The sequence below is a fragment of the Aquarana catesbeiana genome, linkage group LG02, assembly GCF_042186555.1.
Source record: "Aquarana catesbeiana isolate 2022-GZ linkage group LG02, ASM4218655v1, whole genome shotgun sequence".
In the NCBI taxonomy this organism is placed as follows: Eukaryota; Metazoa; Chordata; class Amphibia; order Anura; family Ranidae; genus Aquarana; species Aquarana catesbeiana.
The window spans coordinates 116,904,515-116,929,150 of record NC_133325.1 but is presented as its reverse complement, the minus strand read 5'-3'; the positions used below and the strand labels follow the sequence as shown (position 1 = coordinate 116,929,150).

At 39.1% G+C, this 24,636-nt stretch overlaps 1 protein-coding gene across 1 annotated transcript in view; it reads right to left on the bottom strand.

Moving 5' to 3' along the window:
* Window positions 1-10,279: 10,279 nt before the first annotated feature.
* Window positions 10,280-24,636, bottom strand: part of FLT1 (fms related receptor tyrosine kinase 1) — a 93,815-nt gene continuing 79,458 nt past the window's right edge. The window contains exon 13 of the mRNA XM_073613377.1: window positions 10,280-21,207. Within this exon, the coding sequence (XP_073469478.1) occupies window positions 20,813-21,207 (395 nt within the window). The 3' untranslated portion in view covers window positions 10,280-20,812. The remainder of the gene's footprint in view (window positions 21,208-24,636) is intronic.

The following is a 24,636-nucleotide window of genomic DNA, read 5'->3' as shown; positions in this document are numbered from 1 at the left end:
AATGTGTGATTTTAACTACATTTTCCGTCTCCTCCTGGTTTATGGTTCCTGACACTATCACAGCAGAGAGAATGTAAGAGATATAGCCTTGAGCATCAGTCAGCTTACATATTAAAGAGGAAGTAAACCCTGATGGGTTTCACTTTCTCTATCGTTCCCTGCAAAGTAAAAGCATAATGGGCTAGTATGCATCGCATACTAGCCCATTATGTGCCACTTACCTGCAATCGAAGCCCGTGCTATCCCCGCTGGTGGAAGCATCCATCTCCTGCCCTCCTGCTTCTGGGGACGCGGACTCCAGCTCTGTGACTGGCCCGGAGCCGCGTGACTTTACTCCTGCACATGCGTGTGGGAGCCATCAGCCACGGCACATACGAATGAAGAAATGGTACGGAGGTCCGTTTCTTCACAGGGCATGCACCGATTACATCACCGGCACACTACAAGGTAAATATCTCCTAAACGGCGCACGTTTAGGAGATATTTCCACTACCTATAGGTAAGCCTTATTCTAGGCCTGCCTATAGGTAAAAGTGACGCAGGAGGGTTTACAACCACTTTAAGGTCTGTGGACAGCTGACACTAATAATGAGGATTGCCTACCAAGTAAGATGTGGACTTCGGAATGTAGGCTTTATCTCACCCAAAGCTCGACAAAGTCTCTGAGCTCCAGGACCCAGAATATAACCTATTCAGATTCTGAGAAAAAAAAAGTTTATTCTCCATATCGGTAATTAACCCTGAAGCCCATCACCACCCTATGCTATGGAGAAGGGAAGATGGAGATGTTTTGTAGACCTAACCACTTACTGTCCTAGGGAGACAAAGCTGCTCCACCAAAGATATAAAACAGTGAATGAGAATTGTCACCCTAGTTTAGGGAGTGTGTTATTGGCAGCATCACTATATGAAAATAAAAGTAGAAAAAGCTGAGAAAAAGGAAACAAACACATCACATATATGGATCAAGAAGCCGCAATGTATTACATTTTTGTTTTTGGGTTTAGATACCCTGAAACTATATAGAAACAAACTGCGAGCCTGAAAAACTTGAAATGGTGTCAAAGGGGAATGCAAAAAATTTGTATGCAATATTTCACATGTAGCGCTGGTAGATTTTTATCTACCGCTTATAGGTAAATTTAGTGGGTTATCTGTTTTATACATAGTCAGATTTAGCCTCTGTTCCAGTTTGGCTGTGTTGCATGTAGTTTCACACTGTGCCTGTGGGTGTCGTTGTTGCCATGGGTCGGTGTTGGAAAGGCAACGCGCTGAAGCGTATGAGTGCTCTTCTGTCCCGGAGATAACTCGGTGGAGGTGGTCCTCCGAGTTGCATTCTGGGAGACGGTATTTCTGGGACAGACGCCATGTTTTAGGGTCTGTTTCGTTCCACCTGCTGGCCCTCCTGGCCATGTGTTAGGAGTACTACCGCGTGGTCCTCCGACCAGGAGGACCACGTTGCTGCAGCGGGTGGGTGGGCCCAGAAGCCTGTCTGGGGCCTACCACAGCGGCAGAGGAATGGTCCTGGGCTGTCTGTCCTGCAGGAAGAAGCTGGACAACTGAGAAGATCCCAGGGGAGGACCCGTCATGGAAGGATCATGCAGAGTGCTGGTCTGGAGAGGGGCCTGGTGACTCAGTTGGAAGGCGCATCCTAAAGTTAACCTACCGCATAGTACTGCCAGGTTGGCTTAAAGGTTCTAGTGCTGTGTTTGCTGTTCATCGTAAACCATTACATCCTGTGGCAGAGGATCGTATGGGTTTCTATTCCATTCAAGTCTGTGGCAGAGACTTTTGTTCGTGCCGCGTGCCGGTTGCTAGGTTAGTGAGAGAAACCTATCCGGGCAGGCAAAGATTCAACTCTAAAAGGAGAGTACATTCATCTACAAGATTCCAATTCATAATACTACATCAAGAAAAGGTATTTGAACTTCCCTGCAACTCTTCTTCTGCCTCTTTCCTGCTACTTCCTTCAGTTACTCTTTATTAAAGCATTGGAAAAGATACTCAAGTGTCTGGTGTCTACACTGTCTGGTATTAAACTCAACGGGGCCCTAGACCCGGTTCTGGTGAAATTGAGGTAACAAAGGTGACGGCAACAGCCCGCTTTAAACCAGCAGCTCCACCGTGAGTTAGCGCTACACACATATACTAAAAAAAGGAAATAACTGTAATTTGATTTTGCGAGTAAATACATGGTACATCAAAGCAGAATATTACAAGATTAAAATGTTACAAGTCTTAGGGTCCTTTCACACTGGGGCGGTTTGCAGGCGCTATTGCGCTAATAATAGCGCATGCAAACCGACCCGAAAGTGCCGCTGCTTTGATTCCAGTGTGAAAGCCCTGAGGGCTTTCACACTGGAGCGGTGCGCTAGCAGGACGGTAAAAAAAAGTTCTGCTAGCAGCATCTTCGCAGTGGTGAAGGAGCGGAGTATATACCGCTCCTTTACCGCTCCTGCCCATTGAAATCAATGGGACGGCGCTTTACGGTGGTTTTTAACCCTTTCTCGGCCGCTAGCAGGGGGTAAAACCGCCCCACTAGCGGCCGAATACTGACGGTAAAGTGCCATTTACAATAGCGGCGCTTTACCGCCGACGCCGCCCCCGCCTCAGTGTGAAAGGGCCCTTACAGTTTTTTTGCTTTACAACACAGGGGAAAGGCTATTCTACCATGCTGTGAATTTTATTTAGAAAGATAACAAACTATAAGACATGGAACTAGACATGTACAATTCGTTTCGTTCCAAATTAGTCTTTTAATAAATTTTGACAAATTTGTTGATTCGGAAACAACGAATTAACGAAAACCCATTTAACAAATTTTTCCAAATATTCATAAATTCGAATGTTCTAAAATTTGTAAATTCTAAAATTTGTAAATTCGAAAACCCAAAAATTAGAAAATCTAAAAATAATAACTAACTATTAAATTATAGGTATTGGAATTTCCTTTCAAATTTGTCTGTTAGTGAACGTAAGTTACGTATTATCCGAAATAACGAATGCCATATCTAAACGAATGGAACGTAATGAATTAAAAATAATAAATAACAATAATAATAATAAAAAACCTTTTATTATTTTTATTTATTATTAATTTGTTCCGTTCCATTTGTTTAGGTGCAGCATTCGTTAGTTCAGATAATTCGGAACTTCGGATAAATTTGTACTTGTTACGTTCACTAACAGCCAAATTTGAAAGGAAATTCCAATACCTATAATTTAATAGTTAGTTATTATTAGTTAGTCATTCTTTTGAATTTTCGGATTTTTGTTCTTTCGCCTTTTCGGATTTTCTTTCTTATTTTCGGATTTTCAGATTTACGAATTTACGAATTTTCGAATTTATGAAATTAAGAATTGCAATCATATCAAATGACCCGAAAAAAAACAAAAAAACAAATGAAACAAAAGCGAGAACAAACACATTTTCGGCATTGCACATGTCTATGTGGAACACACTTTGTTTTGATTCACCTGGAATGGATTTAGCTAAATTAAACTGAATGTTCAATTGGCTTTTAACTTTCCTGGTGTTTTTCCTTACAGCAGTATTAAACCCAAAAACAAAAATTTATTATATTGCAGCTTACCCATTCTTAGATGTGATGGAGGAATTCATTTTCTTTTAAGGCTTTTTTTTTCTTTATTTTTGATTGGTGTTCCAACCAGTAAGTCTGTTGTTTTTCAACAGAACAAGTTTTCCTGCAAGTGTAGCAGACAAACCATTTACCACTGACAGGGGTGCTTAAAATGATCAGCTTTTAATTATTCATGTATAACCTTATCCCAAAAGAAAAAAAAAACTCTTGCTGTAACTGCCTGTGTAACTGCAATCTGAGCTGGAGTTTAGCTCCAATCTGTTGGTGTATCTAAATCTATAAGTACATCTAACATTCCCTTCCCCCAAGACTGACAATGCTGCTGTCCAAAGGTGCCCATTTGACCCTTAATCCAGAGTGTACACACTCTAATAAAGGAGGTGTGTTACTGGCCAGATCACCAGGTGGAACCACAGGGGGAAAAAAGCCTAAACAAAGAAAACGAATGCAGCTACTACATCTAAGGATTGGTAAACTGCAATATATTACATTTTTGTTTTTGCGTTTAATACCGATTTAACTTATAACTAGGGTTTGGTTTTGGGTGAGGGATGAACTTCACATTTTACCGGAACCCAGCCTGATCAGTTGTCCCACACGAATCCCTGGCTACTGTTTGTACACAAACTGGCCATGGATCCACCATTTAGCATTCCGCCACAAAATGACATCTTACCAGCTGGATTCTGTTTGTAAATGAACAAGTGGGGGAACCTGGGTGACATCTTTAACTAGTATTGGTAACCCAGCTTCCCTGCTTAGTTTGTTTGCAAACAGAAGCTGGACGAGATTGTTTTGGCTGATGTGATGTGGCAGGACAACCTTGTGTTGCGGTGGGTCATCGTGACTGACACTGGATTTATATTACTGGATGACATGATTGATTTACATATTGCTTTACTGATACACATTGTTTACTGATTTTTATTTGCAGTAAAGGGCTTTATCAAGGGAATGAGTAATAAGGTGTACTCATGTACCTTGTACTCATTCCTCTGGGGTAGAGAGTGAATATCTGAGGGCTCCCTTTTTATAAAGGGGTTTCCAGATTCCAATAAGACCCTCGCAAACCCCTACACAGGATGTGATAATGAGGCTCTTGTCCCTTTAACATAGGTACAAGGTGCCTTGTAACATGGGGGGGGGGGAGTGGGGGTTGCTTTGCATCACCCCCTGCAAGATACTCTTCCAGTGTTGAAAGGTATGTGGCCCAGTATGGTTCAGAAAAAGGGGAAGGCACACACTCACTGCCCTCTCTTTCCTGGCCACTAAGGATGCATGCCTAGATAAGGGTCCGGTATAAGTTTTGCCTGTACACTTTAAAAAAAAAATGGTAAAAAAATGACAGACCCCCAGCCAGCTGTTGTATGTAAACAAGGCAGCAGGGTTGCTTAGATGATGTCATTGATCGAATTGATTTGAATCACGGGATGACTTGACTGAGGCTGGATTTACATTGATGGACATTGTTTACATTTTTTTTGTAATGTAATTAAAAGATTTTGTCTAGGGTGTTGGTGTGTTAATTTACTTTTAGCTTTTTTTTAATGATTGGGGGTTCTAATGTACATTGTACTCATTCCCTTGGGGGAGTGAATAGCCCCCTTTTTTTATAAAGTGGGCTTCCAGATTCCAATAAGACCCCTTATTCCACCCCTCAAACCAACACATTCCTATCCTGGGGCAGGAAGCGGGGATGAGATCCTAGTCCCCCTCATCATGGGGACAAGGTGCCTTGCAAGGGGGAGGCTTTGCTGTCCTCCCTTCCAAGGTATTCTCCCAATGTTAAAAGGCATGTGACCTTATATGGGTCAGAAAGGGGGCTACACACCCACCCAGCCGTACTCAGCCATACCCAGCTGTACTCAGCCATACCCAGCCATCCCATCTATACCCAGCCATACTCAGCCGTACCCATCCGTAGCCGGCCATACTCAGCCATACTCATTCATGCTCAGTCATCCCATCCATACTCAGCCATCCCCATCCACAGCTCAACCATCCCCATTCATGCTCATCCATGCCACATCAGTTATCATCCATGCCACATCAGTTATCATCCATGCCACTACAGTGCCTCACAAAAGTGTAATAGGTAGTCAAATTAGATTTGAAACTTATGCCCCTAGAACACCTCACGGTGCTCCCTGCACATTGGGCCTCTCTATATGGCCACGCTGTGTAAAAGTTTCCAACATGTGCTATCTCCATACTCAGGAGGAGTAGGAGAATCTTTTTTGGGGTGTAATTTTTGGTATGTACATGTAAATGCGTTTTCATTTTCTTTACACATTTTCCAAAAACTTGTAGAACAAAATGACATGTTCAAATAACTCGATATGCCTCATAGATTATACATTGGGTTGTTTTCTTTCCAAAATGGGGTCATTTTTGGGGCGTTTCCATTGTCCTGGTTCTCCAGGGCCTTCAAAAGTGCAAGAGTTAGTCAAGAAATTATATGTGTAATTTATGCTCCAAGAACGCCTGACTATGCACCCTGCATGTTGGGCCTCTGTATGTGGCCACGCTGTGTAAAAGTCTTACACGTGTGGTATCACCATACTCAGGAGGAGTAGTAGAATGTGTTTTGGGGTGTTATTTGTGGTATGTATATGCTGTGTGTGAGAAATAACCTGCTAATATAACAATTTTGTGAAAAAAAAATCTTGATTTTGCAAAGAATAGTGGGAAAAATACAACTTCAAAAAACTCAAAATGTCTCTAACTAAATACCTTGGAATATCTACTTTCCAAAAAACGGTCATTTGGGGGGTATTTGTACTTTCCTGGCTTGTTATGGTCTCAAGAAATGAGATAGGCCATCAGTGCATCAGGTGTGATCAATTTTCAGAGATTGGCACCATAGCTTGTGGACTCTATAACTTTCACAAAGACCAAATAATATACACCAATTTGGGTTATTTTTATCAAAGATATGTAGCAGTATAAATTTTGGCCAAAATATATGAAGAAAAATTACTAATTTGCAAAATGTTATAACAGAAACAAAGAACACAATTTTCTGTCTTTTTTCTTTTATAGCGCAAAAAATAAAAAACCCAATGGTGATTAAATACCACCAAAAGAAAGCTCTATTTGTGTGAAAAAAAACAAACAAAAATTTCATATAGGTACAGTGTTGCATGACTGAGTAATTGTCATTCAAAATGTGAGAGCGCCAAAAGCTGAAAATTGGTCTGGTTAGGAAGAGGGTTTGAGTGCCCAGTGGGTAAGTGGTTAAGCTATATTCAAACACCCTCCCCCCGCTGAGCAGTATTTTTTTAAAACGTTGTTTGTTGCATTGGTAGACATTCCACATGGCAGTGTCCAGCTACCCATGCCCCTTTTTAAAATAGCTTACAAACCAACCCTTTAAAAAAGTCTAGAAAAAAAGCAAGAAGTCCCATAGTCTTCAATAGGGTCGGCACTATGTTCAGAGTTAGCAGATTTCCTGCTGGGTTCTCCAGACCTCCTGTGAGTTGAACCTTGCCCCGTTCACTCATCGCTACTTGCTACATTTACCTACCTCAAAGCATTGGAATTATCTTACTGGAGTTCTGCTCCATCTTTCTTGTTAAATAATTTGAAAATTCTTTGTAAACAACAAACCATCTCTTCTTATTTGAAGTAATGAAGGACTAATAGCATTCACATGTTTTAACATGAAACCCTTTGAGTGCAGTCCATACTGTGAAAATGTTGTATTTGAAATGTCTATCCCCATTCTATTAAAATTCCTAGGATGTTTTAACAGGAATAATATGATCTCAGGCTGGTTCTCATAACTGAGGCCATGATGCAAGCTTCCGTGGCTTGAGACGTGACCAGATGCATTTTCTTCAAATTTTTCTTCATCCTAAAAATAGGACATACACCAAAAGTGTTCAGAGAAATCAGGGAGTTTGTGGAAGTCAGTTTTCGTTCACATAAACTTTGTGTGATTTATTTCTCAAGAGTATAGTTTTTATTGTGAGGTTTTATTTAGAAACAGAGCTATATTTGTGTTGTTTGTCTTAGATGTCAAAGGGATAATTCTTCAGAAATATATTATGTGAGCCACTGCTGATTGTTCATATGAAACAAATGTGTGCCTTATTTTTGTTAAATTTGAACATATTCTACTGCGTTTTTTTTTTGGATAGCACAGGGAGGGGTTAGAACCTCTGTTAGCTTTTTATTACTGTCACTAATGGTGAGATATCGCCTCCATATCTGTTCTACTGACAAAATTTGCTAGAGCTTTCCTAAGCTTATTTCCTTATTTATGTCTTCATAAGCGAATATTCCTTGCTTCTTGTCCCCATGCCAGCGTTGTTACTAAAACATGAAGGTGAAGAGAAGGAGAAGATGAAGGAAAATCTACCTAACCATGCAAAAGACTGCAACTAAATCTTAAGGAGGGTTTAACCCTACCACACAGCAAATATCTGTGTTACTTTTCAAACATTGTCTTGGGTGCCCAGTTCCAAAATCTTTGGTGCACACTGTTCATAAATCCCTTGTGCTGTCATATGAGCTAATCTCCACCATTCCAAAGCTACAGGCTCTGACCATTACCAATAAACAATTGAGTGGGAGGTCGTCTGTACTTAGAAATGTGAAGGTTGAGGATGATTACAAAGATTGCTAAAAGGCTTCTTTGCTAAGAAGGCAAAGCAGAAGGATGACAAAGTGGTTGGGTAACAGAAAATCTACAGGCACTGCAGGCAATGGCTACTACTGAGAGGGGGGCTTTTTTTTTTTCAGCAATTAGTAGCCATGAGTTTGAAAATGTCAGAGGTATGGCTCAGACAGTTGTACAATAGACAGAAAAATTAAAAGCCTCCTTCAACCTTCTTCTCTGTGTCATTGTCCTCATCTGCCTTATGTGGCTTACTGCACCACTTCATTGCAGGCCTACAGAATTTGGAGCTCCTTGCCCACTTTTGTCCTGCCAAGATATAGAAAGTAGTCTTGCAGTGCTGTTTTCTTCTCTCTGCTTGATATGGCTTTGAAATTATTTGTTTGTGGAAATGGACATTTTTTTTGGAAATCAGATCAAACATCCATCTTCCCATCAACTCTGGCCAGCTTCCCTGTCCCTGCTGAAGAAAAGCATACCCACAACATGATGCTGCCACCACCATGTTTTAAAGTGGGCATTCAGGATGATGTGCAGTGTTAGTTTTTCTGCCACACATAGCGTTTTGCTTTCAGGCCAAAAAGTAAAATTTTGGTCTCATCTGACCAGAACACCTTCTTTCACATGTTTGCTGTTCCCCACATGGCTTCTCACAAACTGCAAACAGGACACCTTTTGGCTTTCTTTCAACAATGGCTTTCTTGGCTTTCTTCTTGCCACTCTTCCATAAAGGCCAGATTTAGGGAGTGCACGACTAATAGTTGTCCTGTGGACAGCTTCTCCCACCTGAGCTGTGGATCTCTTCAGCTCCTCCAGAGTTACCATGGGCCTCTTGGCTGCTTCTCTGATTAATGCTCTCCTTGCCTGGCCTGTCAGTTTAGGTGGACAGCCATATCTTAGTAGGTTGGCAGTTGTGCCATACCTTTTCCTTTTTTCGGATGATGGATTGAACAGTGCTCCGTGAGATGTTCAAAGCTTGGGATATTTTTTATAAACTAACAATGCTTTAAACCTTTTCACGTACAAAGAAGATGGCAGCTTCCTGTTAAAGCAGAAATCTAACATTGAGACAGTGCTTCAGCAGTTTGGCATGACTGAACTCCAGTCGGCCATAAAAAAATGGATAGTGTGCGTTCCCTGAATAGCAAGATTTGAAGTTGAAGGTTTGAAGTTACAAAACAGTGACATTTTAATACACAGGGTGACAGAACGGTAGGTATACATCCTGTTCTTTAGCAAGGGTGTTCTGCATTGTACATGATGAAGTCATTGCTGAATTGGAAGAGAAAGGAAGGGATTGCCAGCTGGCGGTGGAGTGAGGAATAAGGTAAGTATTCCTATACTTTAAACCTCCCTGAAATTTAACAAGCATTCAAACCTTGCTATTGAAGGAAGTGGGGAGAACCACCTACTGCTAATATTTTATGGCTGACTGGAGTTCAGCTTAAGGTGGAAATGTACTTGAAAGTTGAGTATTTCTTGGTTCCCAGCAAACAATAACTTAAATGGTTGTACTGTACAACTTCCTTAATATTGTTTTTACTATTTCTTTTAGTGTAAGCTAATTCTGATACATTGTTTGTTAGGCTACTAGGAAATGAAAAAAAGACGTGATCTTGCATTTAACAACCAATATCGACAAAGATACTGTTCATTGTCAGTTGACAGCTTCTACTTTATTGATTCTTCCCCAACATATTTATCCTGCACAAAACTTGAATCTAGAGGAAATGCCATTGTTTACTTGTAACACTGACAAAGGCGATTCCCATGTGAAATCCCAGGCCAGACGTGGGACCTTGGTCTAAAAAATTAAAGGAGGAAACAGCTTTGCAGGTTCCCAACCAGAATTTGTTGTCATATTGTTGAAACTCTGTACAAATATAAACGTGTTATATTGTTACTATTTCTGTATTTTTTTTTTTTTCTTGTTTTTTAAACCACCTATTGGTACTGGTCAATGGCATTGTAACTGCCTGACCCCACCATCACAACAAACCTATTGTATAATGAATAATAGATTATTTATTCTGAAGTACAACAGGAAACCAGTCCATAACTTTTAATAATAATCATCCAAATTTAATCATTTTTTAAAAGAAAAACCAGATTACAAAACCAATAAACATATCAAATCAATGGACATGTGAAAAAATAGGAAAGTTCTATGAACTGGTAATACAATTTTCAACATTAATTAAAATGCCATCTTAAAGTATGAAAGTATATACAAAATATATGTTGGACTGCAAGATAAAGACCCTGAAAAAGGTAAGTTAGACATATCACAATGTTAATGTATATATCTTAAGACCATTATCAATGTATAAATAAGTATTTTCCAAAATCTGACTTTAAATAAGTTATATATTGTCATATGAGTTTATATAGAATGAATATTAACAGCCGTATTAATTTAATGGAACATTTCCTTCCAGTTCACAGTGTAAGCTTCACGGGTCATTAATGTTGCTGTTTAAATCAAATTTGAATTTACGTTTGGTCATTATATATTCTATACTGAATATAGTATACAGTACTATAAGTGTATTGAACTATTTGGCAATTTGTTTTTAATTTACCTCTGAAAAAAAAAAAAAGTTTGAAGGATAATGGTGCAAAAAAAAAACAACACATTTTTAAAGCAGAATTCCACCCAAAACTATTAATATATATTTTGGTGAATGATGAAGAGGTAGAGTGTTTTTAGATATTTTGCACTATTTACACCCCATATGCAGGCTGTCATTGCTAAATAACTGTCTGGGGTTTACTGCACTAAAGAAATAGGGGCTGTCCATTTTACAAGCTGAATATTAGTTAATAAAGTGAAACATATTTCATCTTGAATACTCAGTCTTGTGCAAAGAAAAAAAAAACAGGGTTTGTGCTAGCATATTGAAGGGGATTCAATATGAACAGAGCTTCACTTTATTTACTAACATTTACTTTACTAAATGAACAGCCTCTTCTCCTTTTGTATATCAACCCATCTGCCATGCCATGAACCCTGAGATAACCAAAGAACTAACATTTTAAGAAACAGGTCTACAATAACAACCACCACATTGATCTGATGAAAAGTGTCTTTGAAAGCATCTGTAAAGCCTTTGCATAAAAGGGCAATTCTGCCACGTTTCCTAGACATGCTACATTGGATCATTACAAAAAAAATGCCCAAAGATACTGTTTAGTGGTGGTCACATGACTTCTATCACCTTTCTTCTTTCTCAACGAGAGCTAGAAGCAGAGACTACAAATGATACTAAGGAGCGTTGTTGAATTTAAAGCAAGGAATTCCAAGAAGCATGGTTGCCTGCGATTACACAGGCTGCCTGCAATGGTGTACGGGGCTCTGTGAAATCCTGTAGAATGATCTGGGGCAGTAATTGCGAACCTTTATGAGCCTGAGTGCCCAAACTGCAACACAAAACGTATTTATTTCAAAGTGCCAACACTGAATTAAACCTGCCAGTGGCTCTGTACAGAGGATGGGACTGGTCATCCTTCTGAATGAGCCCTAAGGAACCAAAAACTCATGATTTTCAAACAACCAAATGCTCAGGTATGGGCGGGGCCATTGACTGTAATGGGGTTCTTCATCATGTGCATTGGTGCGTTTCATGAATCACGCAATCAATATATTATATGTGTGGACTATGGTGCCCTACATCCAAGATGGAAATGGTAATTACTTGTTGGTAAATAGAAGTGGTTTCTACTGATGTCCCGATGGTGTCCTCCAAGGCAAAGTGCTGTAGATACAGCATGCACGGAGGCAGCCCCGGACCAACCAAGCCTGGAGCGCATGGCACTGCTCCGACAGCTTACGGGGCTCCACCAGTCCATGGGCAGAACCCCCCAGAAGGGAGGCTCTATCCTTTACTGATGATGCAATCCAATGGGCTCCACCCAAGCCAATCATGGGGGCTCCCCCCATGCGTCGGGTGGAGACAATCCGGCCCCACAGCGGAGACACTCCCCGATCCCCAGGTAACCAGTCAAGCAAAGGCAAAATAACCACGGCCATGTGTAGGGGAAAATTGTGTGACATTATGCACTGATACATAAGGAGGAAGACATTATTGTGCAGAGATACAGAGGCATATAAAAAATTCAGAGGTTTGGCTGCTGGGGGGTAGTGATCTGGCGACGTAGCTTGCGCGCCCACAGAGAGGGCTCTGCCATAGGTTCGCCATCACTGGTCTAGGGAGTGCAAAGGACTACATGACAACAGTAAACCAGGAAGCACCCTGCATTGTTTGTTGTCATGCGTGTACAGGAAAAGCAGGCTTTTGGCAGGATCAACAGGTATTTTAGCGTTACTCTTGAATGTAATAGCAAAACAAAGGGCTTGCAGGGATAACTGTTATTAGTATGAGAAACCATCATAAAACTGTTCAATTTTTGGGTATACAAACACTTTACGTTTCCTAACAATGCCTTCAATACACAAACTGGGGGGGGGGGGGGGGATTTTACTAAAACTGGTGCACATAAAATCTGGTGCAGCTGTGCATAGTAACCAGTGAGATTCCAGGTTTTATTGTCAAAGCTCAACTAGACAAGCTGAAGTTAGAAGCTGGACAGTTACTAGCAGAGCTGCACCAGATTCTGTGTGCTTCAGTTTTAGTAAATCAACCCCTGTTATCTTTCCTTGGAGGATTTGGGACATACCATAGAGTAGGCACCTTTTCCTGATTAGCCACAGCAGTTAGGAATTAGGTTCACTGGAGGATCTTTGCAATATTGAATGTTGACAGCGTTTTTAGAAAATTAAGTAAAATCTTACAAAGAGCCTGCCTATTTTGCTCTTCAGTGCAAAGAAAATTAATAGTTTTGGGTTGAATGTTCTTTGTTTGCATAGACCTATGTAAATTAAAAAAAAATCACAGTATTTTATTTGTGAAATTGCCCATGTAAACAGATTAATTTCACAATTCTTATTCTGATATGCATAAAATCCATTTCCAAAACATTTACACCATTATTTTAAAGCATTATTTGTATCAATTAGAAGTTTAAATTACATAGGCATTATAACAGTGAAGGGAATTTATCAAATCTAGTGCAAAGGACAAAAAAAAAGCTTTGGCCATTACATGCATACACATTAAAAACATTTTCATGTTTATAAAAAAAAATCAGTTTATTAATACAAACAAACATCAAATGGGTAACTATGAACAACCATATAATTTTCTCTTGTAGGAAACTGCAAGTGACCAATTAGATTCCAGTTTTCAGTAGTACAAATGAGAAAGGAAGGTAATGATTCTACCAGATGCTTATAGCAACTTCCCTGTTGTTCCTCTGCACTAGTTTTAATAAGCTACCTTTGCTGTCTAACATTCTATATCACCCATCAAAAAGTCACCATGGTGAAATCCTTCACATTTACCTAATTATTTTGCCAATATAACACAATATGTATAACAAGGCACTTCAAACTTTAACAACGCAAATTCAACTAACTTAATCCCTCCAAAATTCGACAATAGTGTGTAATCACATAAGATTCCCTTAAGTTTTGCAGGAGTAATTAAAAGAAATCAGGTTTGCTTTAACAAATTATTGTTGGACACAGCAAACTATTGGTACAATATCCCAGTACCTGCACTTTGGTATGAAAGTTTAATGTGGATGAGTGCAATTGTTTGGATATCAGTGACATTGCCTGTATGTGCAATAGACTCATGCACAATGACCACTGAATGATTTGACTGCTTTTGGAGGTTAGCTTGCTTATTGTAAAGCCAGTACACATGATCAGAATATTATACAAAAAATTTCGCTTTTGACGCAATCGTATGATAATCTGATCGTTGGTACACAGCTATCGTCCAAAATTTTCCGAAGGGACAAACACAAAACCCTTTTCTTGTACGATACCAGATCGTATGATTTTCGTTTAATCAGTACAGTTTTCGTTGGAAAATACAATGCAAATACACTACAACACATTACATAACTTCCGAATTTTCTTACTTCAGTAACCTATTCCTTTTCGATATGGAAACTGATAACTTGATTGTGTGTACTAGGCTTAAGATTTGGTGTCTAAACATGTCTGTCAACAACGTTCAATTGTTCATGTTAAAAGTGAAGTCAGAAGCATTTTGATAATACTTCTGTGTGTTTGCCTAATGATCATAGTAGGCAATTGTTGAGCTCCAGTATACTGTATGTGTCTGACATGCAAACTAAAACTGTATAACTGTTAGTCTGGCTTCTAAACTATTTCCCAGTGCATGGGTACTGTACAGAAAACTTTTTTTTTACCATACAAAGAAAATACATACGTGCTCCAATTCATACTTTCAGCCTTGCTACATATTTTTCCTAAAATCTGGATGACAAATTAGTTTATTTTAATAAACTGGGAAAACATTAAGTCATGCCCCATGTCTGCAGTTTGCTGTAGAATTCCATCTTGTGTGTCTATGCTGTTTCTGTTTTCTGTCAATCCCTTTCTTCCTGTCCCCTTTCCACAAATATTCTATTTAAGGACTTGTTTATTTTGGAATACTGCCTTAGCTAAATCAATCTAAAAACAAAGCTATATACGGGATATTTATAGGTTCCCAAATTATTTAGACTGAAGAAGACTGAAGAAGCCTAAATGTTGCAGCACTGCATCATTTTGACAATCAACTGCCTAGATTTCTATCTCAGTAACAATATAGAGGAAAAGTGAGAAAGGGGTATGGCTGTGGAGGTATTTATAAATGTACATTTCCTGTCATCTAATGGTTAATTTAGAGTTATGACCAATCATCTGTTGTGTTTCGCTATTAATTGGCACAGCGGTGTGAACATTCCAGTTCTTTGATTGGCTACGTGCAGCTTTAGGAATGTAGATGCCCAAAGCAGAGCTCCAGTATGGGAAAAATAAATTAAAAGTCAGCAGCTACAAATGCTGTAGTTGCTGACTTTTAATATAAGGAAACTTACCTATCCAGGGATACCGTGATGTCGACACCCCAAGCCAATTGGTCTTTGGGTGCAAGCGCCGGCATTGCAAGCAAGGGAAACCGGCAGTAAAGCCTTCAGGCTTCACAGGTCCCAGGAGACAGCGCACCATTCAAAAAATGCATGTGTGAGTCCCGCTGCGCTTTCTGAATAGTCCCCTGTCTCCTGGGACCTGTGTGTGCGGGGAGAAGAAGGAGGGTCCGGAAATGCTCATAGATCGCCACAATGCTCTTACCCGGAAGTGGGAGCGGGTACCTGTCAAAACCAGGCACCCCCCCCAGAAAGTGCCAAATGTGGCAGTTGGGGGGGGGGGTGCGAATAAGTGGCGCTTCCTCTTTTGAGTGGGGCTTCATTTTAGGGCCTCATGCACACTGGACATTTTTACAGCGGCTGTTTTTTTTTTTTTGGCTTTTCTTGGTTTTTAATTGATTTAATGCTCCAATCAGTGGTCTTTTTTGGGGCAGTAACTGTCAACATTTTGGATAAGACCTGTCAATATTGTTGTGTGCGGAATGGCTTTTTAGATGGCCAAGCTATTCTTTTTTATTGCCTGCCTACCAAAATATCTTAGTGAGCCACTGCTGCCTGGCAACTGTTTTAGCTCTGCAAACATTCTCACATCTGGCTAACTATTGTTGAGTTGAATATTGAGAACAATGCCAATCAGAATCTTCACCACATGCCCTAGTCATGTAAGTGTCTCTAGTCATATGTTACTGCTCATGTTGGTATGAGAATCACAGTGATCATTCCTATAGTTTGATTTTCCAAGCTGAACACCCAAGCTTGCTGGGTCATTTGAATATGACAGGTCTCAAAGGTAATAATTCCATTGAAACATGTCTAAATTGCTGTTTGAAAGAAACAAACCCAAGACCATTAATCCTTGTTTTTTAGCACTACTAGTTTTGACTGATATCTCCAGCTAGTATGTACTAGTTACCTCCACAGCCTACATATTCAAATAAAAATGGTAAAGAGCAATGCACTTAGAGTGCAGTAATTGTGGCCATACACGATTTGATTTTTGCAAATGGTCAGATTAACTTGACCAATGTAATAATGAGTAAAAATAGCATTTCTTGTGGAGATTTTCCAATTCATTGCAAAATCTCTACAAATATTTAGTGGTAGATGTTTAGTGATAGAGGGAAAGAGTCCCTTCTCTGCTTATAAGTTGCATCTGAACATTGGCCAAGTTGAACAAAAACTCATGGTAAATCCTTGCAGTGCAGTAATCCCAATAAGCACAAGCAGATCCCTCACTGCCCAGTATTCTCAGTGAGAGATCAGCTTATGTTTATGAGGCCTTACCCATTGGAACCACAGAAATCATTTCTTATTACTGTTTCAAGATGCTTAAAGGTGAAATCTGGCAGTTACTGCACTTTGCACATGAGAGTTGCCTTTTAATGTCAGTTGATTAAAGTGAGAAAAGTATGGAGAGTGCCATTGCCTCCTCTGAAAATACTAGTTGCCTGACTATGTATGGGTTTAACTTTTTATTTGGAACAAACATGGATTAAAAGAGTGTTTGAAAATTGTTGGAATTTCTACTCCCTTTATTGGTTCCAGGCCAGAGACTCGAGAAAAATTAAAGCAAAAGCCTCAGCATGACAGCCAACAAATTTAGTTTCTCAAAGGAGAGGTCAGCAGTGGCAGCCGCCATACCTTTCTCATGAGAGAGTCACTTTAAAAAAAAACTTGACACAGAGGAAATACAGACAATATCTACAGCGGCAGTATCCAGCAATTACATTAATGTGACTAAATGAGAAGGGAATGCCTCTAAAGCCCTCTTCATGGACAGTAAACAGCATGCATAGTTTTAAGCATATACATCAGTGCATTCCTTAGAATTATTTATTCTTTAATTAAACTTTATATTAACATATTACAACAAAAACTATGTACAGTTTGTTCAACACATACAAAAGTATAGGTTATTATTTTATTAAATATCTGTTGTCTTTTTTACAGTACAATAATTATAATCACGCAAAGTTTAAATGAACTCTGCACAGAACCAGTTTATGTACATTATAGACAAACTTACCTATCTAGGTATAGCTATAGACACTAATTGAACATTCTCAAACTTGCAGTCTGCATGTGTCTATGGGAAGAGTATGGTTACTGATGTCTGGCTACTTTGACAAGGGTAAGGCAGGTGTTTATAAAACTCAAGCAAACAAGATCTGTGTTGCCCTTTGCAAACAGTGTCATTCCACTTGTCAAGGCACGTTGGAAAATGGTGCTAAAATATACTTTGCAGCTAAGGGCATCTTCCTATATTTCCCTCTCTGTTTTAATGATGAGCCTATTTCAGCTTTGGCTATAGCTGTACAATGCCATTATTTCAAGGCTAGTTTAATCTGACAATTAGTAGCCAGCTGGAAATCATTTATTGGCTTTGAAAACTGGAAAAAACTACAATAAGTTAGTAAAATGAAATACATTTTCAGCTGTATTCTATTAGCAAAAACAATTATCCATTGCCTACTTTTCAGTTTAAAGCTAAGCCTACCCCAATGGTTTTTCAGGTTAGAGAGGACGGCATTATCTGACCCTCAAGCTTTGTATATGTCACAAGAATTTCAGATGTGGAAAGTCTTCCCCTGAGTTTCTCTTTCTAAGAGCCCACAAAAGGACACTATGTGGAAAAAATAGTATTGCTACAAAATCCTGTTTGTTTTTAGTTATACTCATTTTAGAAAAACAATAAAAGGAGCATATCAGCATTGTTTGGCCTAGGTGGAGCACCATAGTTCAGCGGATTGGTAGGTAACAGATTCTGCCAGTGTACAACCAAAAATGAAATTCCAGGTAGGGGTGGGCTTAACCTTTATGTGTACCTGTAGACAACACAAAACTGAGGCAGCCATATTGTGATAATTTTTCCCATCTAATAGCTTGAAGAGGTTTTCCAGTTTCAGACCTGATTTTGAGGGACACCATTTGTACTTACAATGAATGAACTGAAAGAAGCCCATTTCTTGCCCCAGCTAACTAGTGCTATTTATTATTCAGGTCTACCTGCCAGTGGAAAGGTATCTATTTGAAAAACATTTTCAAAATATTTCTAGGACTCGCAGTCTGAAATGTACAGGATATTTTAAAATTTTATATACATAGTGATATGATAATAAGCCTAGGTAAGATTTAAAAGCACAACCACTGTATTACAATTGTTGCTTTACCATAAGACTAACTGGTCATGAAAAGATAAAGATGAAATCTACAACAAGATTATCCAGCTAGTGTACAGTACAGCAAATATGTATAGAACGTGTAGGGCACAACTTGCGTTAAGGGTTGATTTATCACACAGTAGGGAGACAGCTGTGTTGTAACCAGGGATGACCCAAGTAAACAAACACCTCTGACATTGCAGTGATGATGCAGATAAGGAGGAAGATAATAGAAAGTATATTTGTTCTAGGCATAGAATCACTTCTATAAATAGTTACCAGAATCTGGAAAACCCCTTTAAATACAAATACAACCCACTATATTATTGCCTCCCCTGTGTCCAGACAGCAGGTACAACTCTGTAATGAACCTGATCCATCTTTTTTAAAAGATAACCTGAAAAACCTTCCAGATGATGTGCGTATACATAAATATTACAAAAAAAAAAAGTTTTAAACACTTTCAATATAAATATATAGGGTGAATAAGGCTTAAAAAAAATGGAACTGTTACAGAAGATGACTGATATGCTAGCCACATAGTATTTCAGTGAATACATGAACTGGTTGATAGGTCCCCTGGAAAAAAGGCAGGAGACAGAAAATAAAGCTAAGTGAATACATCATGAAATAAACACAGAAGACATATATTCCTGACTTCTTCCTGAAAAAAAATCTACAGCACCTGAAAACATTACTGAACACCTAAAAGCAACACAATATATTAGCCAGCCTGATGAAATCCTTAACATGAAAAAAATAGGTCATATTCCATGTCCTAAGGTGGCAAGAAATATGTCTTGCTTATGCTTTTAAGAAGGTTCCCTAGCACACAATTAAAGGCCTCTGATAAATACTATAGATATCCTGCCCCAAACCACTAATAGATATAACAAAAATCAATGTTTCATAGACATAGACAGTGCAACTACTTTCATGATACCTCAAGAGAACTTTAATATTTTAGAAATAAAAGTAATACCCACTAAAGTTGATTTACTAAAACTGGAGTGCAAAATCTGGTGCAGCTCTGCGTAGATCCCAATCAGCTTCCAGGTTTTATTGTCAAAGCTTAATTAAACAAGCTGAATTTAGAAGCTGATTGGCTACCATGCACAGCTGCACCAGATTTTGCACTCTCCAGTTTTAATAAATAAACTCTATTGCTCCTATAATTTTCTTTAAGCAATTTAACAATTTAACAACTTAAATTGTTAACAATACAATTTAACAATACAAAATGCTGCTTCTGATAAGGGAGAATGCAAATATATCTTACTTTTTTTTTTTTTTTTAATGGCTTTTCTGAGAACCTAATTGAAAATTATTGTCTGGTGCAATTTCATAAACATTTAAAATAAAAAAAAACATCTTCCATTTGTTAATTAATTAATTCTCTGGCAGATTTTTGCCTGACACACACTCACTTGCATGATATATATTTTTGCACTGACATATATATATATATAGCAGCTCAGTCAATAAGGTGCATTATAGCTACCAAGCAAAATAGTGAATGTTAATTTTCTGGACACCAAAATGTTTCCTTTTAAAGAATTATATCTCCTAAAAATTAAAGTGAACCTGTGCCTAGATCATGCTCATTAAAGTATTTACATAATATGAATAAGCAGCAGAATCACTCTCATCCATCTCAAGCCCTCATCTATCTCTGTATCTATAAGCATTCTGTGGAACGTAATTTTCAAAGTTCACAAAACAGGAATTTAAATATCTGTTTTTTATATGAAAGTTAGAAACAGACCTAAACAGAAATCTAGAGTTGTTGTGATCTTTGAGCATCTTTAAGAAGGAATGGGTTCACTTTACAAGCAGCTGAGGGGTTGTTCTAAAGTGATATAACTTGTAATGAATACACAAATAATTTAATGTCCATACCCTGGGCATAGGTGCACTTTAAGCTACATTTGCTTCATTCATTTTACACTTTTGCACAACTTTGATCGTTAATGAATTATATAGTATGTCTTACAGATCTCCAAAGTTTTTAAACATGACTTAACCTTTCATTTGTTCTTTCTTAGTATAGATTGTGTATGTCTGCAGCATTGACAATTTATCTGTCCATTGGACCTGTTTCCCTTAAATCTAGATGCACAGCATACAACTAGATTAAAAGAATGGCATGCTTCTTAGTAATATACTCGGATACAATATATTGAGATACAGGCCAAAAATATTCAGAGAATCCTGGGTACACTTATAGCTTGAAGAATTTGAAGATTAGTCTTTAGAGACCTTATCCTCCAACTTTGGACTGGTGTATCTCTGGAAGATTGATAGCTTCCTATGCAATAGAGTTAGTATGAGAATTTAGTCGAGCAAGACTCAATTCCTTTCTGGAAGCATATTCAGTACCTTCATTTTTAAAATCACAATCTTTCATAATGATGATTAGAGTCATCTTAGTGGGCTCCTCTGCTTTCTGTTGCATAATGTTTTCTTCTTTGTTTTGAGGTCCGTGAAAAATGTGTTCTAGCCAGATGCTCTCCTGTGATAATAATCTTTTTGCTTTGTGAAACTATGTCTCCACTGTATGTGTTTGTGGCTCTGCACTCATACACCCCTGAGTCAGCCCTGGTGGCATTATGGACAGTCGCTGTTAGAATGGTTGAGTATTTTGTTGTCGTAGCACTTCTTTGTTTGCTGATGCTGTGGTTAATTGTACGATTCCCAATTTGCCTGCGCAGAATCCAGGTTATGTTGGTGTACAAGTATTTGTTAACTGAGCAAGTTAAGGTCATGTTTTCACCTTCTTTTGGTACCTTGTCCAAGGTTATGTTAAATCCATTTAGTACATCTGGAGAAATCATAAACAATTTAATATAGGTTAAAATATATATATATTTAATACAGATAGTTTAACAAGAAACTGCAAGTCAGTAACTTCCTATGGATATAATAAAAAATACCGCGCTGGAGCAAAAAAATAGAGCAGCAGTAGACAGTGTGACAACACAAATTAACAATAATAAAAATAAACTGCGCTAAATGTCCTTTAGTGGATATTGAGATAAATATGGAGTATAAATGGTATAGTCCAAATATCGCTTAGAGTGAGAGAAAACTCCCCAGATCCTCCAAGTGGAACAACATGCATGAGAATAATTAATAATCCAAAAAGATCACGACCATAAATTGCCCTTACCAGAGCGCAAAATATATTGAGCAGACGGCTTAAACCCAGCCAGGGCCTTTAGGGACAAGGACCGATCAGATCTGTCAGAGTTCAGGCGTAGTTCCCTCAGTTCATCACCGAAAGAGAAACAAAAATGCTTGCCATAGCATAATATTGTTTGCAATCAAGTTAAGCATGCACCTGAAACCAACACCCTATTGTGCATATGGGATAAAGGTGATAACCCACCACCACAGCTGTAGATTGTGCTTACCAACTCTCAGGCTTTAGTATTCATTGAGCTGTATATCACTGGGAGATTGGTAGCTGTGTTAGGAAATCATTTGCAGGAAGTCACAGCAGCATGCCAGAGCATGAACGTGCACAGCTATGACTTGCAGGATTCCGCCAGTAATAGAGTTTACACTTCAATTTCATTCGCTCAGATAATCTGAGCGAATGAAATTGAAGTGTAAACTCTATTACTGGCGGAATCCTGCAAGTCATAGCTGTGCACGTTCATGCTCTGGCATGCTGCTGTGACTTCCTGCAAATGATTTCCTAACACAGCTACCAATCTCCCAGTGATATACAGCTCAATGAATACTAAAGCCTGAGAGTTGGTAAGCACAATCTACAGCTGTGGTGGTGGGTTATCACCTTTATCCCATATGCACAATAGGGTGTTGGTTTCAGGTGCATGCTTAACTTGATTGCAAACAATATTATGCTATGGCAAGCATTTTTGTTTCTCTTTCGGTGATGAACTGAGGGAACTACGCCTGAACTCTGACAGATCTGATCGGTCCTTGTCCCTAAAGGCCCTGGCTGGGTTTAAGCCGTCTGCTCAATATATTTTGCGCTCTGGTAAGGGCAATTTATGGTCGTGATCTTTTTGGATTATTAATTATTCTCATGCATGTTGTTCCACTTGGAGGATCTGGGGAGTTTTCTCTCACTCTAAGCGATATTTGGACTATACCATTTATACTCCATATTTATGTCAATATCCACTAAAGGACATTTAGCGCAGTTTATTTTTATTATTGTTAACTTCCTATGGATGTTGGCTTTCAGTCCTTGCTGTCACTGACAGCTCCACTTCCCTCTGATTAGAGTGATTCCTGATCACGTGATCACTGTGTCAGCTGTGACAGAGTGATGGCATACAGGCTGTTGGCTCCATTGACAAAATAAGTCTTTAGAGTTTATGTAAACACTGCCTCCTTTAGACTGCCGTGGCATTTATTACTGTAAGTCTGACACAATTTGTTTTAAAAAAAAAAAAAAAAATTAATAAAACAAAATACAATATTCACATTTGGCAACGTATAACTTATATTTGCTTTTGCCAAGACAATGTTCTAAATAAATCCAACTTCAGTGTCAGATACAATTACAGTTTTAAAACAGTAATAATAAATAAATGAAAAAAATGAGAAAAAAATACTTTTTAAAACACATAATAAAAAGCAGTGTTTTCTTTTTTTTAGGTTTACCAAACATTTAATGACTTAAAAAATATAACATTTATTTAGGTATGCAAATTAGTCATAGAATCATTATCAAGTTTGCTTTGTATTAGGTTTATGTTAACGTATAAACAATTCAATGAAATTGGCCTCCTTTGATGATGAACAAAATGTACAAGAATTATCATCTAAAATATTTTCCCTTATTTCCTCTTTGACAAAAATGAATAAAGTGTTCTAAGAACAAGACATAATGGGGTTGATATACTAAAGGCAAATAAACTGTGCACTTTGCAAAGTTCAGTTGCACTCTGCAAGAGCAGTTGCTCAAGAGCTCAGTAAATGACCAAAAGCTCTGCTGACGTCCATCATCCAATCATGTGCAAGCAAAAATGCAGTTTTTTTTTTTTATATTTTCCTTGCATGTGATTGAGTGCTTTTTGCAAAGTGAAGCTTTACCTCATTTACTAATGTAGCACCCTCTAGTGTGCTAGAATATGATTTTTTGTAGTGTAGGTAAATTGTCAGGCTTGGCTGGCATCCAAGCCTGTGTTTATTATCTGGGTCAGGTGAGTGACCCAGGGAGGGCTGATTGACTCACAGGTAGCATTTTTGAGACCTCTCCCTACTTCTGGAACTTGCTGGAAATTTCCAGAAGAATGGGAGTAGAGGTGAGGAGGATCTGTTTGGAGTATTCTGAGGGCCCTGACCAATCCCCAACAGATGGGTTGGCAGATGGCAGGCCCCCTCAAATACTCTGGGTCAGCCCAGACAGAGCAGTGGAGTTTGGTTGGAGTTTTAGGCTGTCGGTGCACCTTGAGGGCCTGAAGGCCTTGGACCTGGGCTTGGGTGCGGAAGGGACCCTCTTCACGACACAGAGAGGTGTCCCGATCAGAGGCACAGGAGAAGGACAGCAGGAGCACACTGCTGGGCAAATCTCCAGAGAGGAAGACAGCCAGGTAGGCTGGCGAGTGGTACAGTCAGGAGAGTATTGAGAGGCATGCCTGAGAGGACTGGGAGAGAGCAGTCTGGGATGGATCCAAATTTAGTCTGGGAGGACTGTGGAGGAGTAGGCAGGAGGGCTAGAGAAAGGGACAGCTGCAGCCAGGTGGGCTGGCAGTGCCTGAAGAGGTGGTCCTGGGATCAGTAGCCACAAGAGGACAACTGGGCACTATGACTTTGCTACACAAACAAGGGGTCCGTGGTCCCTGGCTGCAAAGGGCCTTTGCTATTAATCCGACTGAGCCTTTTGTCAGATCACCCAACAGTGTGCCAGCTGGTCCTGGGAGTTGTAGTGCTGCAATCAAGAGTTGTGCAGGAGGCAGAGGAGAAGTGTATACACGGAATGTATATAGTTGTGTCCCTGAAGAGTTCTGATGAAAGTCAAGTGGGCATCCCAACACCCTAATCCCTATCCAAGTTTATTCCCCTCAATAAAACATAAAACAAAGCACTGGACTGCTCTTAAACCCAAGTGTGCTGTGAAGATGCGGTGTACCTAGCTGTGCAGGGTGGGGATTCCCTTTTCTACTTAAGGCTCCTTAGTGGGTGTGCTACACTAAGCTCTGGAGCAACTGCACTTTGCAAAGTGCACAGTCTATTTGCATTTAGTAAATCAACCCCAATGCATGTGACAAAC